Genomic DNA, 14,676 nt, shown 5'->3' on the forward strand with positions numbered 1-14,676 from the left:
TATTATTATTATTATTATTATTATTATTATTATTATTATAATTATTATTATTATTATTATTATTATTATTATTATTAATGTTCAGGTAGTCATTAATATTAATTTCAGTCAATGCCACAAGATGGCGCCAATTATCTTTAAGTTCTCTGTGTTCCGTTTTTCAAGTTCTGTTACATCCAAGACATATTTTTACGGAGATGTTGACTTTTTTTTACTTTATGGAATTAAATGACATACTACTATGATTGAAAAATACACAAAACCTTAAGAGTAAGAAGTTTAACAAAAAGATGAGATTAAACTAAAACAAGTGATCTGTAAGTGAAAATAATCACTGAAACTGCATCATTCCTTAAAAATAAAAGCAATAATAGGCATATTAAAAATCCTGAAATGTACCAGAAACCATTTATGTTAGGCCTCAAAGTGTTGTGTGCTGTGAAAGAGTATTTGTTCCCTTACAAATTTCTTGAGTTTTGCTTCTTTTGGTCCAAGGTAAATGTTTTATTCTATAAGGCAATTTTAAAAGTATGCTAAAATAATAATAATAATAATAATAATAATAATAATAATAATAATAATAATAATAATAATAATAATAATAATAATAATAATGTAACTTTGCCCACAACTATGTAAAAAAGAATTATTGGTCGTTATCATACATGCTTAATAAAAGTTGTTGCAAACAGAGGTGGTTATAAAACCAGTGTTTAGGTTTAGTGGGTAAATCATTTTTTACACAAGGCTAGATACATTTTTCCCATAATAAAGAGGATATCATTAAAATAATTACTGTAATTTGTGCAGTATATCATTGTCAAATATTAAAATTTTGGTATTCTAAGCATTTAAAGAGTTTAGTGCCAAGTATTAAAGCTACCAAAGAGGTTGTGATATGAATGACCTGAATTGCCAAACAAGGAATTTTGGGGTTAAAATTAATCAGGTTTTTTTAACCATGCATTTCCTACACATTGTTCTTGTGTGTGGTGGGATGAAGGGTCAATAATTGACAAAGGTCTATAATGGACAGATCTTTATGCCAGTCCATCATAGGACATTTTAAAGCGTGAAATGCTCAAAAGTTTCCTGGTACATATCTGTGTTTACTCTGGACAAAAGAAAACACAGGAGACCAACACCAGCAGATGACATGGCTCCCCAAATCAAACTTTTCGCCGGACTTCAAGGTCCCATAGTCCACTCTTTCTGCAGACTTTGGTATCTTAATTTCCAAATGAAATTCAAACTTGAAACAAAAAATTTAATATTTGGCATCACCCTCAGCCTTTTGAGCAATTTCACATTCATGACTGTACACTGGAGAAAAATGATCGTCCATAAAGTCATTGATGAATAAGTTTGAAGAAACAACTTGACTGGCCTGGACAGACTCCTGATATGAACCAAGTAGAATACCTTTGGGGGTCAAATAGAGTGGAGATTGTTAACCAGGTACACTCATCCAACATCAGTGTTTGATCTCACCAATGTGCTACTTAAGGGATGGTCAAAAATTTTCGTAAATGCTTTCCTAAACCTTGTAGAGAACTTTCTCAAAAACGCAGAGGTTAGAACTCCATTTGCTTGACCAACATCATTGTAAACCCTTTGGTTTAAGGATGAGGTGTTACTCATGCTCAAATTTGTGTGACGGCAGATGAAAATATCTCAGTCTAGTTTCAATACTGAACTTTTTAAAATGAAGACTAAGATGAAATCTATAATATAAAATGTGTTGATGTATGGAAAAAGTATTGACCTAAGAAGGTTAAAATGTACTACTTTCATCTAAGTCTGTGTTGCTTTAAACTTAAACTTAACCTTTAAACTTTACCCTTTTCACATTTTGTCTTTCAAGCATTTTGGGTGTCTGCAACCTAAATACTTAAAATTCTTCTTTGAAGGAGTTTCATTCCCATGGGAGAGAAACGTTCTAAAATATGTCAGAAATGATGACCCAATGCCTGACCTTTAAAAAGTCATTTATAACTGATACCCCACACATTTGTGTGTAAAGTTTGGTACAGGGTATTGAGGAAAAAGCCATAACCCACTACAATGTGTCTAGGAAAAGAAGATGCGGAATTCTGGTGAAAAAAGAAAAAACTAAACAGGTCTGGACTAGGGCAGAGAGGATGTGAGCTGTTGAGATATTTTAGATGTTTTCAACAGTGAAGCTCGCATGGGAAAACACAGAGAATGAACTGGTGGTATGCTATGCCATTAATCTTAGAGCGAACGTCTATCTGGCCAAGTGACTGACAACAATGTGAAGACTTGCCAACATTCCTTTGTGAATTCGAAAGGCAGCTGACATGTTTCGACTGTGCGTTTCGCTCTTTTCCCCAGAATTGGTATGATGCAGGAAGATGGACTGTAATTGTTGGATCAGGAGGAGGTGGGAGATTCCTTTATAAAACCAAGAATTTTGTTGTTTTTTTTCTGCAGTTTTTTGGACCAATTTGCTCTTATTTCTTTGGCTCAGTACCCTGGGAATTTCATATTGGGCTCAAATCAGTATGAATGATATGGGGTTGTTAATAAACTATACAAATTATGTTGCCATGCTTAGTTTAGTGTCCTTTGTTGGCATTTGCGCTGCAACAACATACCAACAATAACTCTAAATCCTCAAAGAATCGTAATTTTTCACCCATCATAAAACCCTGAGCATGAATGCAGAGACTGAAAATATCCCTGTCACTTTCAAACAGAAAGTTTTTCAGCATCTTTGTGAAAGGACACTGAAGTTGTGACTGTGTTTTGGTTTTGTTTGCTCAAGTGCAATGTGTTTGAGGCAATGAAAAGTGCTGTGAAAAGGGATCTGTCCCTCTATGGATTTCATATGTTCTGGCTTTTTTGTTACACTTAAAATGTAAAACAGTGTCAGGATTATAGACTTAAAGCAACATACTGTGCCAAACTCTTTTAGAGTTAAATCATTCCAAGGCTGGATTAACCCTTATTTGATCTTGGACCCAAATTAGGTTGCTTTACCCAACACCTTCTTATTGTCGGGTACGTATGCAACCTTTCATCGTTTATACACAAATGTTTGTGAGTGCTTTTAGAGCATGAACATACATCTTCAGTCAAACTCATTACATCATGTGCTGAAAACTTTGTGTTATTTAAAAAAATGCATTACAGCTTTAGTACGTGCACTTATGGCACAATTATGTTGATTGCCCACATCTCAGTCATTCCCATAGTCAAGTTGCTCTTTGAAAGCCTTTGGGTCTCTGCTGCTGCAAACTGGTTCCACTCTAAATCTGATTCAGTGTGGATCAGAGACATCTATCTGGAAATGGATACAGATAACAGAGCTCTCTATCCTCCCTTCATTACATCCTGTTGCATGTCCAATAATACTTCATAAACACCTCCGGGTGGAGGGGGACCTGAATTAGAGGCAATAAAAGCGTTTGGGAATGTAACATGTTAGCAAAGGTACATGAGGAATTTCAAACAGCATTAGAGGCTAATCTGGCAAACCTGTTTTTGTCTCGTATAGGGTTACGTGTCCTCGTGAGAATGTGATCTATGTCAAGCCTGCTCTTCATGGCAAGAAGAGAACAAGAGAACAAGCCACCCGAGAAAGTTGAACCCGAAAGAATGCGGCTCTGGTATTCATTAATGAAGAGAGCTCTTTGCAGTGGTGGAACAAGAGGGCAGGAATGAGTGGATAGTTGACAATGATACAGGAGTGGTAGAAAAAACACTCTTCAAGAGAAAATGATTTATTAACACCTCAGTAAAAACTGGTGCTAACTGCGTGAAATAAAATGCAATAGTTAATGTTTATGGGAACATTTATTGTTTTATTGAAATGTTGCATGAATTCAACAGTTGATTTCACAAAAAACAAATGCCTGTTTTTGAACTCAACCTATGATTGGTTGTTTACAGCTTGACAAGGCCGTGATTGTCGGCATATAACTTACAAAATAACTCTTTGGTTTCCTGCTCAGAGCACTACTGTATCTAAAATAATAATACAAACATCCGTTATAAAATATAGAATAAAATTAATTAACCTGTTTGTTAGTTTGCAACTCACAGTAAACAAAACACTAACCTTTTTGGCCCCTCGGTGGTAATCAAACCAGCAGAATCACCACATCGGGGCTCACACTCACTACTATCACACATGCAAACATACTTTTGAGAGGATGGGGTAAAAAAAAAAAAAAAATAAAATTACACAACAACATCCCAAAACTACACTTCTTCAACACCAGGTCACTGTCAGTTTAAATAATTATAATAAAAACACACTCTATATATTATAGACCTCATTGTTCACATATCTCCAAACCATTGCAGAACCAGCAGCTCAGGCTGGAGAAACATGAGCAGTGGGATTTTCAGATCATGTTATCAGTTTAAATTAATGAGATCGGGGCAGACCTCCAAAAAGAGATCATCAGTGTGACGGGAAAGCAATTATTAAAAATTAAACCCACAAAAGAAAAAGAAGAGAGGAAACACAGGTCAGAAAGTTAACCCCTTGCTGAATATTCAACAAAAAACATTGAAATTATTAATATTTAGGGAATGTGGAAACCATATAAGGTAAGAATATAGCTCATTAGCTTAGTGGGGGAAAAAAGATAATAATAATAATAATAAAATTAAGAATATTAATAAAGGGGATAAGCAGCATTTTTATATTCATAGATAGAAATATTTATATAAATAGCATGGCATATACTCTATGAGAATATGTCACCAGATTACAATCCACAATACTGTCCAAGTACCTCAGAGGATTCATTTTTTCTCAGCGTGCCGGGCAGACTGCCTGCAGGTGACCGGCTCAGTGTGAGAAAGATATTCAGAGCCCAGCTCTGCTGCCAACATGTGAAAAAAACACACACAAAAAACTGTCCGTTTCTCAAACGTTGCCCTCTTTAACTCCCCAACTTTCATGCATTCACATATTTGCCTCATTCTTTTTTCTTGCAGTCTTCACAGATACCCAAAAGTTAGGGGTTTTTTTTGTCCTTTCATTCAGAATCCAAATCACGGTGGCTTAAATGAAAATTTCCACTGCCTCCGACTCCAGATCATCCAGGCCTCTGAAGGGATTTGACAGCATCTTCTTCGGTGCTGCCTTGTCTGGAGGATAAGAGAAAGAAGGAAGAGAAATATTACATATATGTTTGAAGGTTAAAAGACTGGAAAAAGTTTTGCACTGACTGAAAAGGTTAAAGAAAATTCTCCACAGTCACAGAAAACAGTCTGGTGAATGTGTTCAGTCAACAGATTCAAATTACTTTCCAACCATGCACATTCCACAGACCACAAATTATAAAGCGTGACCTGCACTGATGCAATGTGACCAGCTGGTTAATCCTCACCACGGTTAATCAATGTAAGGGAGGACAAAAATTACTGGATGTGTGCATTTTCAGTTCTTAGCTTTATAATGTGTGATGTTGGAGCTTCAAGCTGCGATTCTGATTGGCTGCTTACCGTTGCTTAGCTTAGTTGTGCTGGTTCCCTCTGTAGGTTTGGTTTCCTCCGGCTGCTTTTCGAGCGTTGAAGGTTCAGACTGGGCAGAGAACTGACGGACTGGCAAAGTCTGATCGTCTGACAGATTTTTGCCTAAAGACCCCGTCACGGAAAATGTCAGCATCGGACTTTCAAACATTCAGTAATTTGTAAAAGGCTCATAATGATTCTGACCTTTAATCTTGGAGCAAGCTGTGCTGATGGAGGGAGTGGAGGAAGCCGGTCGGAGTGGAGCTCCCACTGTGTTCAGGAGGTTTGTTCGAGGACTCTGCTCATCCTTCTGACTTTGATCCTGATGCAGCCGCTGGTTGAGAATCTTTATCACAGCATCTTTTTCCAGTATCTGAGCATAAAGGGCTCGAATTCTGAAGTGAAAAAGGAATAAAATAACATAGGTTAAAAAAAACAAACACATAAAGCAAAAAGATCATTTTCATCCTTGTTTTCTGATTGTTTACCTGTTTTCCATTTCCTGATTCCTGTGATCGGGAAGTGGCAGATCCTCGTTAAAGCTGTTGTTAGAGGAGTGGCAGGGTGAGTGGTTAATGATGGTGGTGTCTCTGAGAAAACAAATAAATAAATAAATGAATATAAGATCCTTCTTTGCTTAATTTCAAACTGGGATAAACTGAAGCTTATCAGTCCAATTAAACATTAGTAAAAGGTTAAGAACCTCTGAGCAGCAGCAGTGGCAGCCACCTCCATGGCAAACTGCCTCATGGTGCTCTCCTCCAGGTACTTCTGTTCCCAACGCACCATGTCGGCTTCGAGGGCCAGAATCCGCTCCTCGCGCTCACGCAGGCGTTCTTGGAGCGAATTCACAGTCAGTCCCGGCGGCTGAGACTGCCTCTGAAATGAACAGATGGAATATTTTTTTTAAAACTTACTGATCAGAAACGTCATGTTCAGTCACTGCTGTGCTTGGCGATGAGGTTTACCTGCTGAGCCCTCAGACTCCTCAGCTCCTGCTCCAACCTCGTCCTGAGCTTCATCTCTAGGCTCTCCCTCTTCTCGCACGTCGACTGCAGCTGAGCCAGCGCGCTCTGGAGCCTCTCCACTTTCTCTACGTACGCCCTCTTCCTCCTCAGCTCATCCTCGAGCTGACGCCCTCGTCCCCGAGCCGCCTCCAGAGCGTCCTCAAGCCGCTTTGTCCTGGGGCCCTGCTCCTCCACTGTCGATCGCAGGCGCTGCATCTCCCGCTCCATACGCTCCCGCTCAGCATTCTGCTCCTCATCTGAAAAAAAAAAATTGAGAATGGGAAGGTGAGCCTTGACACATAGCAGGAGAAAAATGTATTTTCTTTATTATTGCATGCAACAAAACTCGAACCATTTTAGGCTATAAACACATCAACCACCATCATATACGCAAGATGTACTTTTTTCTGTTTAATCAAAAAATCTGTCTACAATTAGTAACCTATACTTTGATGCATAAGTTAGAAAATCCTAGTGGTGATTAGAAAGGATCACCCCTATTAGAAACCCTGCAACATGCGTTTTTCTCTTTTTGAATGGGAAAAAAAAAGTATTTTTGGCATCAGCCAAAGTTGGAATCAGTAGGCCAGATGACAAAGAAAAAGCCTGATCGCTGCATTTCTGCAAGAAACAGTTTCCAGAACACACGTAATAATTTCCAGAGCTGCAACATGGTGCCCAGTGTTCTTCATTTGGTGAAGCAGTTCTGGAATGTTAAAAAGAAAAAGGGAAGAGGAGAAGGAGAAGGAAAGTGGTGGTGGAGGGGGGAGCTTCCCCATCCCTTTGACCCACATAGCACAAAACATTCCTCATCAAGGCCATACAAACACCAGCGCTCTGCTTGAGTCCAGATTCCCAAACAGACACCATAAATTACACTCCCAACAGGTGGGGGCATGGGGATGCTCATTCCTACCACTTCATTTCCTTTTGAAAAAAGCTGCATGAACTGAATTTCCTGCAATGAAACCCTCTTAGCAAATCAGCCAAGGTTATGCAAGTGAAATTCCTTTGCGCAAAAAGCTCCAGAAAGAGGCCCTGTTCTGCAATCTAGTTCAGCTATGCATTGTGCTTCTAAAAGGGGCTCTGGCCAAGGATGTAAAATTTCAGCTAAAGGTCATCTGGTTACTGCCAGCGTATGTCTTTCTCTGGGGGAATAAATTTCACAATCATTGTGAGTCGCACATCAAAGGTATGAGCACTCTGTCCCACTGAGGTACCGAGGAAACCTTAATCCTTTCAAATCGGGACTTTTGGGACACAACCTATGAATGATTTGTAACGCACAGCAAAAACACCACCACTAGCTAGATGTCAGCAACTGGCAGCGCTAAAGCTAGCATCTGTGCTTTCTTGCTGATGCTAAATTTAAAGGGCTGTCGAACTGTTTTTAACAAATCTGGAGTGAATTTGATTATCTCAAGTTCAAGGTTGAAAATAATGTAACCGTCACTGGATTTCTGCTCATTTATGAACAAACTTTTAACCTATTCTGACTTAAACTTAATAATAATTAGGTTAGTTTTAACTATTTGAAATAGTTAGTGAAAAGCGCAATAAATGAGCAACTGTGGACATGTAAGATATCATTAAAGTTGATTTTAGACCTTGTTTTGGGGAATATTGACCTACAAATTTGATACATTTTAAGACCCTAGAAAATCCCTTCCTGAATGGGTTCTGTACCCATTCAAGGTACAAAAACCCTGAATGGGATAATTGTAAATTGAAAAAAGATTCCTCAAATTTCTTTATTTTAATTGCAAAAACTCATAAAAAGAGCCATTTCAGAGCTTTACTTGACCTCGGAATCACCAAAGAATTAGACTACCCACATGGACTTACTACCCTAATTTGATTGCAGATTATTTTATGATTCATTCAATCTTGAATGTGGATGCACAATATACCAACATTAACATTAACATTGGCCGATAGAAAGAAAAATTGAAATCAAAGTAGCAAACTTACTTTGTTCAAGGAGTTTGGCCATGATGTGCTGGTTGTGGTCAGCCACCTCTACTTCTTTTGCAACATGGGTCCTGGCTTTTTCCAGGTTTTCTGTGACGCAGTAACATTTTGAAGTTAGCTCAAACAGCATCTGGTGCCGCATCCTGCCTCTCTGTGTGTGATCTGGGGTGTTTCATACCTCTGAGATCTCTGTTGAAATCCTGCAGCCTCCTGATCTCGGCCACCAGCCTCCTCCTGAGTGTCTGCTCCAGGTTTTCCCTCTTACTGCTGCCCTGCATCAGTGTCTCGTAAGCCTCGGAAATGCGCTGAATCTCCTGCTCCAGCTGAAAAAGGAGAGGGGGGGGGAAAAGAAAAAGAAAGGAGGCATTTTTGGTTAGCCCAGCTTACAAAAATGTAAGCTCCAGAGGATCTGGAATGTTAATTCATGTTTTTCAATGCCTTACAGGACAATGTGGGGGCGGTCAGGTAGCAGTGCACTTTAAGTAGGAACTAGGTATATTTTTAAACCAAGTTTTAAGGAAGCTGTCCATGACAGTGTATGTTAGCATGCGCGTGCGTGTGTGGTGTGATTCTGAGAAGGAAATCAAGCCTGCACCACTCCCTCTTAGTCTGATTTATATCTACATTCCTGAGAGGTGATAGCTGCAATTCCAGGTGTGTGTGTGCACGCATGCGTGCACAGGAGCATGCAAGGTAATACGCATAAAGAAAGACTGACACATGGTTTTGGGAAAGCTGCCAGCAGGGACGGTGTACATGCCTGAGCCTGGGCTGTGGAAACGGCAAAGAGACACCCACCATTACAGCAGTCACTCAGGCATGTTTACTCAGGGCTGCGGCCCGACGGGGAAAACTTTCCAGCCCTGGCAATTTTCATTCTTTAGGGCTGAGGCACGGCGAAAACCATGTGACATAATTCTAGTAGAGAGTGGGCTGATTTTTACAAAGATTTGGCCGAGGTGTCGAGTGTCGCCGAGGCTGTTTCAAACAAGCCGAACAAGGATATTAAAGGTTTGGTGAGATCATAAAAACAGAGGGAAAAGAGCCTTTTAAAAGCAAGAGCATGGGAAAAAATGCAATTGGATGAGAAGAGAAACAGTCGATTCTGTTTTACTACTTTTTTTTTCAAACCCCAGCCTACCACTCTAGCCTATTACCCAGCTAAATGACTTTGGTGTGACGTGGTCAATGTTATCCTGGAAATCTATGGCTTGCCTGAAAATAAAGCAGACTCACACATGGGCCTCCAGCATGTCAACTACACAATGAAAGAAGTGTGCAAACACAGGACCCGGCTGTGACCTGTGTTTGTGGCCCTACATTAAGAAAAGGCAGCAGCTGCTGATCTCATATGCTTGTCCAAAGGAGGGGGTGTGCGCCGGCCACGGCGGTTCTCCAGATATCTTGGATATCAGGGAATCAACTGACTGCTGGAGTTCTGTTTCAAAAGCAGGTGGTTGGGAGCTGTGTGGCTCTTTAATGAGTGATTTTCTTTAAACTGAGATGTCATTTTTTGATTTTAGTATTCTTTTCTACATAGAAAAAAATTCTCCTCTTTCAACTCTGAGGAATTTCTGAGGGGAATTGTCAGCTTCTTACCTTTTGAATGCGGCCAGTTTTCTCCCTGTGAGCTTCCAGCTCTTGTCTGAGTCTCTCATTCTCCATCACCAAGAGCTCCACCTGGTTAGGTTCCTCCAAGCCAGCAGGTGGCAGGCTGCTGAATGTGTTGTAGCTGGGTACTTCTCCTGGCTGTTCAGACTGGACATATCTATGTAAAAAAAATTTGTTTTGTGATCAGATGGGTCTAGTTGCCGTCCTGTGGTCTGATTTAATTAGCAGCAAAGAAATACAAGACTTGAGAAAAAAAAGATCCTTAGTTTAAATGAAAGACAAATTAAAAACCATGTTATTATTATTAATCAGACAGCAGAAAGGCTCCAGTGGTTGTTGGGAATGTAAGACTCTAAATGTGGGATATAGTGTTAGTCAGAATCCCAGAGACTACTTAAGTATCTGTGATTATGCTGCTGCTGTATTCCAAACATTACAAACATCTAGAGGGCAGGACTTGCTCCTCTGAAAGTATTTCGAAATCTAATTCCGTATGCAGGCTGCAGTGTGACTCATATTCATAAGTATGTGTTTACGCATGTGAAACAAAGGCAAGTATTGGGCGGGTTAAGAAGTAATACCGATGATGTGATGCAATGCTACAGAAGTCTCTAAAACACACATAAAAACAAATGTAGTGATGCAAAACAAGGTTCTTCTTCTGTACCTTTGGGGCTGAGCTTGCACTTGTTCCTGGATCTGGTGAGGGATAAAACCCTGACCCTGCATGGGGCTGCAGTATTCTGGGGGTGGGCTGCGTTTGTCTGCGTTTTGCCCCATCCTCTGAAGGCACTGTGGGGTGTAGTAGGGGAGCTCCGGGTAGCTGTGGGAGCTGATTTTGATGGACGCAGCTTTGGCTGCTGCATCTTGTCTCTCCAGAGACATCTGCATGAGATGCTCGCTGAGTGAACGCACGTGGCTGCATTTTGGCTCCAACAGATCTGCTTCTTCGTGGAAGGATCCATCATGCAACAGGAGCTGCCCCTCATGGAGCTGCCTGTGGGCCCAGTGAGAGGACAGGTACTGGGAATGTGCTTTGGCCTGCTCATAGGTTGGCAGCTTTTCCCCGTGCAGCTGAAAGCCGCTTTCTGAGTGATGGTAGTCCCCTTGGTGCTCCTGGCCCTGCGGCTCTTGCCTCGCTGAGAGGTGGGGAAGCAGCGGATCCTCCTGAGTGAGGCTTTCTAGAGAAGACCTGGGGGTCCTGCTCATTTCACCCCCACTGCTGGGTCCACTGTTGCTTCCACTGCCTCCGCCTCCACGCAGGGCCTGCTGCTGGATGGCCAGTAAAGTGCGGGTGTCCGTGGGGTTTCCGTAGCGGAGCTGCTCCTGGATGAGCCGGTGTAGGACCGTGCCAGACGGCTCCTCAGTGGACGACATGGTACAGTGTAAAACAAGGTTCTCTCCAAAAGGACCAGCACAGCTGCTTTGAGTCTAAAGTGGAAATGTTTTCAATCAGCTGTGAACCTGAGAGGGGAAACATAGAGATGATTAAAGAACTATCTATGAGAGAAACAGTAATAACAAAGGAGCCATACATTTATGTTAAAGAATAGAAACCGTGTAGCCACAAGAAAGCCTTCAAACAGCGACAGTTGTGCGATGTGGTGAGTTTTTTTTATGGCAGGCAAAAACTTCATGCGCCAAAAATTCCTTTCTCATGGGGGAGCAAAAGCGGACAAAACCGCGTTGTAAAATAGTTCCGCCTTAAAGCTCAAATATCAAACCTAAAACAAAAATAAGTACACGTAAATATTTCAGCACATTTCTTCAGTCTCAAACGTTTTAACTCGAAACAACGATGTGGCTTCTTTATCAAAGTCCCGATGCGACTTTTGTTCTGATAACAAACAAACAAACAAAAAACCAGAAGCTTCTCTTACCAGCTCACGCTTTCATGATAACAAAACCCTCTGCCCGAAGTGAATTAAAATCCAAAGTATTTCCAATATTTCCGCTGGGTTTTTAGTCGAGTTGAACGTGCCTCATGTTGCCGCGCTCCTCTCTCGCTGTGAAATGATTATGGAGAGAGCAGGCGGCGATAATAAGTAACCGAGGAGGGACTGAGGTCGGAATGCCAGGAATGTAAAACGCGAGGTCCCTCGGGGATCAAAAGCGTAACAAAAAAAAACAAAAAAAAAAAAACACACACACACACACACTCAGGAGGAGGAGCAGGAGGAGGAGGAGGAGAGCAGCGCGGCGCTTTATTAGGCCAACGAGGTATTAAAAAGGCAACAGAGAGAATGTAAAAAAGTAAGAGAACACGTTTACATCAAGAGGAAGACAGTAATTGCATTTTATGGAACGGAATCCCTCAAAATAAACATTTTGGCAGCGGATTCCACTAAATACGGAGCCCTCCAGGGGACATGGGATTTTTTTTTTCCTTTTGCGTTCTCTCGCAAAAGGTTTAGAGTTCTCTCGTAATAATGTACTGATCAGTTCATTCGGCATAATTGAATACTGTAAGCCTTTCTTACAGTGGCCGCCGTACTTTCTGCTTTAATACAAGGTTATGTGAGGGTTTTTTTTTTTTTGATGAATTTTAATATCGCCTTATGAAATATTTGAAGTTTTATATCTTTTTCTTTAGTTTATGCGCCACAAACCTATGATATGAACAGAAACTTTTCGTAAATAGGAAAGAAGTAAAAATACATCCAAACTATTTGGACTATTTCTGAGTTATAATCATCTGACAGTTTTGATTGTGTCTCTGTAGTCTGAATGGTTTAAAGGGCCGTTCTCATGTGCAGTTCCATCTCAACCTTAACATGCAGTGATTTTCAATCACTCATGTTGAATACCTTAACATTCAATCACTGCAGGTTAAGATATGACAGGAGCACGCGGCTTTGACACTTGGGTGGAGGGCGTGACGTTGTGGGCGTGGCTGTCATCCAGTATGGATGGGAAGGTTACTGGCGCGCTGGCTTTGTGTGGATGAGGAAGCGGTGAGCTGGGCGGTCAGTCCTTGCAAAGTTTGGAGCATGATGTTCAAAATGGGATGAATCGATAATTGTGACAGAACAAAGAAGTGGTTTGGAGTTGATTGATACACGAGTCGGACAGATGAGATTCCCCGAGTTAACCCAGTGTTTCATTATAATAAAACGTGTTTTTTATTTTTGACTCTTTGGTGCAAAAAACTGATTGAAAATCGATTTGTTCACTGCATGTTTGTGTCTGTTAAGGTTGAGATGGAACTGCACATGAGAACGGCCCTTTAAACCATTCAGACTACAGAGACACAATCAAAACTGTCAGATGATTTATCACCCTGCGATAATAACTCAGAAATAGTCCAAGTAGTTTGTTTTAGCAATATTCGTTTTGGAAGATTTTTTTCCCCTTGACTAGCATAAGAAATGGTAATATTGAATAGTTAAGTCTGTAGTTTGTGCAGCTATTTGTGTCACAGTTAATACCATCCAAACAGCCACACTGGGGGAAAACCTACTAATTAATACAGTGTGACTGTCTGTCTGCATTAGTGCTCTGCTCCCGCAAACTGGTAAATAACGATTGAAAAATAAGCAGTAAAATGAAGATGGAGAATGCTGAAGACATCCACTTTTATTAGTGATGAAATCTGCAGGTTATAATAAAGTTTTAAGTCGAAGGAAGCCAAATATACTCATGATCCGCTCACCCTGCGACTGTTCTGCGGTATTTCTCCTCCGGCTGATGTATTTTTACTTCTTTCCTACTTACGGAAAGTTTTTGTCTGTATCATAGGTTTGTGGTGCATTAACTAAAGAAAAAGATATAAAACTTCTGACATTTCATGAGGAGATATTAACATTCATGGAAAAACCTCACATAACCTTCTATTAAAGCAGAAAGTACGGCGGCCACCGTAAGAAAGGCTTACAGTATTCAGTTAGGCCGCATGAACTGATCAGTACATTATTGGGAGGGAACGCAAAAGAAAAAAAATTCCCGGCACCCGGAGGGCTTCGTAACTAAAAATGCACACGGGCCATTTTGTTATTAAAACAAACAAAAAAAACATTTCAGTTGTAGTTTACATCAAAAACGGAAACATTTATGAAATTATTTGCAGCCAAAACTAGCAAACCATAAAATAAAAGTGTTTGTTTTGCAATCTAGTGACATGTTTTGTTTTGTTCCTTGATAAAGTGTTAGTGTTAGTGGTTAGCGTTGAATTATGAATTTTCACTGAGGGATGTGAGGGGCTAGAATATTGCTTAAAAAGCACACTAAAGGAAAGGAAACGCTGGATTTGCTCTGAGTGTATGAAGCCAATGACATTAGAGACAAGAACTGAGCTGATGAGTCGGCATTAGCAACCAAAAGTGACTTTTGATTTTGACAGAGATTCCGATTGGAAGGACTGGATTTATTATTTTACAGAAGTAGAACATGATGCAAACATTGGTGAGAATTAATTTTACTGAAGGTTTTAACCAGCCCATAAGGTTTATAAAACATCTTGCAAATAGTTGTTATAGTATTTTAACCTCAACTCAAATTGATGAAAACTTAATACTATTAATGCTATATATAGTGACAATATGGATACTGCAAACCTAGAGCTTGTTTAAAGTTGTTTGTCAGGTTTGTCCATTTG

At 40.2% G+C, this 14,676-nt stretch overlaps 1 protein-coding gene across 3 annotated transcripts; it reads right to left on the reverse strand.

The window, feature by feature from the left end:
• Window positions 1-3,800: 3,800 nt before the first annotated feature.
• On the reverse strand, window positions 3,801-12,115 carry LOC102218673 (angiomotin-like 2a). 3 transcript variants are annotated; one of them, XM_023335883.1, is made up of 12 exons: window positions 11,963-12,114; window positions 11,618-11,806; window positions 10,750-11,546; window positions 10,071-10,239; window positions 8,650-8,794; window positions 8,472-8,561; window positions 6,462-6,757; window positions 6,197-6,372; window positions 5,982-6,083; window positions 5,698-5,888; window positions 5,485-5,616; window positions 3,801-5,127 (listed from the first exon to the last, which is right to left on the reverse strand). In XM_023335883.1, exons 3-12 carry the CDS (start codon window positions 11,457-11,459, stop codon window positions 5,042-5,044), a joined length of 2,097 nt encoding a protein of 698 aa, XP_023191651.1. In that variant the 5' UTR covers window positions 11,460-11,546; window positions 11,618-11,806; window positions 11,963-12,114; the 3' UTR covers window positions 3,801-5,041. The 3 variants fall into 3 exon arrangements, with proteins under 3 accessions (XP_023191651.1, XP_023191652.1, XP_005796139.1); XM_023335884.1 differs by lacking the exon at window positions 11,618-11,806 and having other exon boundaries at window positions 5,982-6,035; window positions 11,963-12,115; XM_005796082.2 differs by lacking the exon at window positions 11,618-11,806.
• Between the last annotated feature and the right edge of the window lie 2,561 nt (window positions 12,116-14,676).

This window comes from Xiphophorus maculatus, chromosome 6 (assembly GCF_002775205.1).
Source record: "Xiphophorus maculatus strain JP 163 A chromosome 6, X_maculatus-5.0-male, whole genome shotgun sequence".
Lineage (NCBI taxonomy): Eukaryota > Metazoa > Chordata > Actinopteri > Cyprinodontiformes > Poeciliidae > Xiphophorus > Xiphophorus maculatus.

Excerpts from the sequence above, each read along its gene's own strand:
- LOC102218673 (XM_005796082.2), bottom strand. The coding sequence starts at position 11,459 with ATGTCGTCCACTGAGGAGCCGTCTGGCACGGTCCTACACCGGCTCATC. Across the intron at positions 8,795-10,070 it reads AAACTGGCCGCATTCAAAAG|CTGGAGCAGGAGATTCAGCG; the intron begins GTAAGAAGCTGA and ends CTCCTTTTTCAG. Across the intron at positions 5,889-5,981 it reads AATCAGGAAATGGAAAACAG|AATTCGAGCCCTTTATGCTC; the intron begins GTAAACAATCAG and ends TTTTCACTTCAG.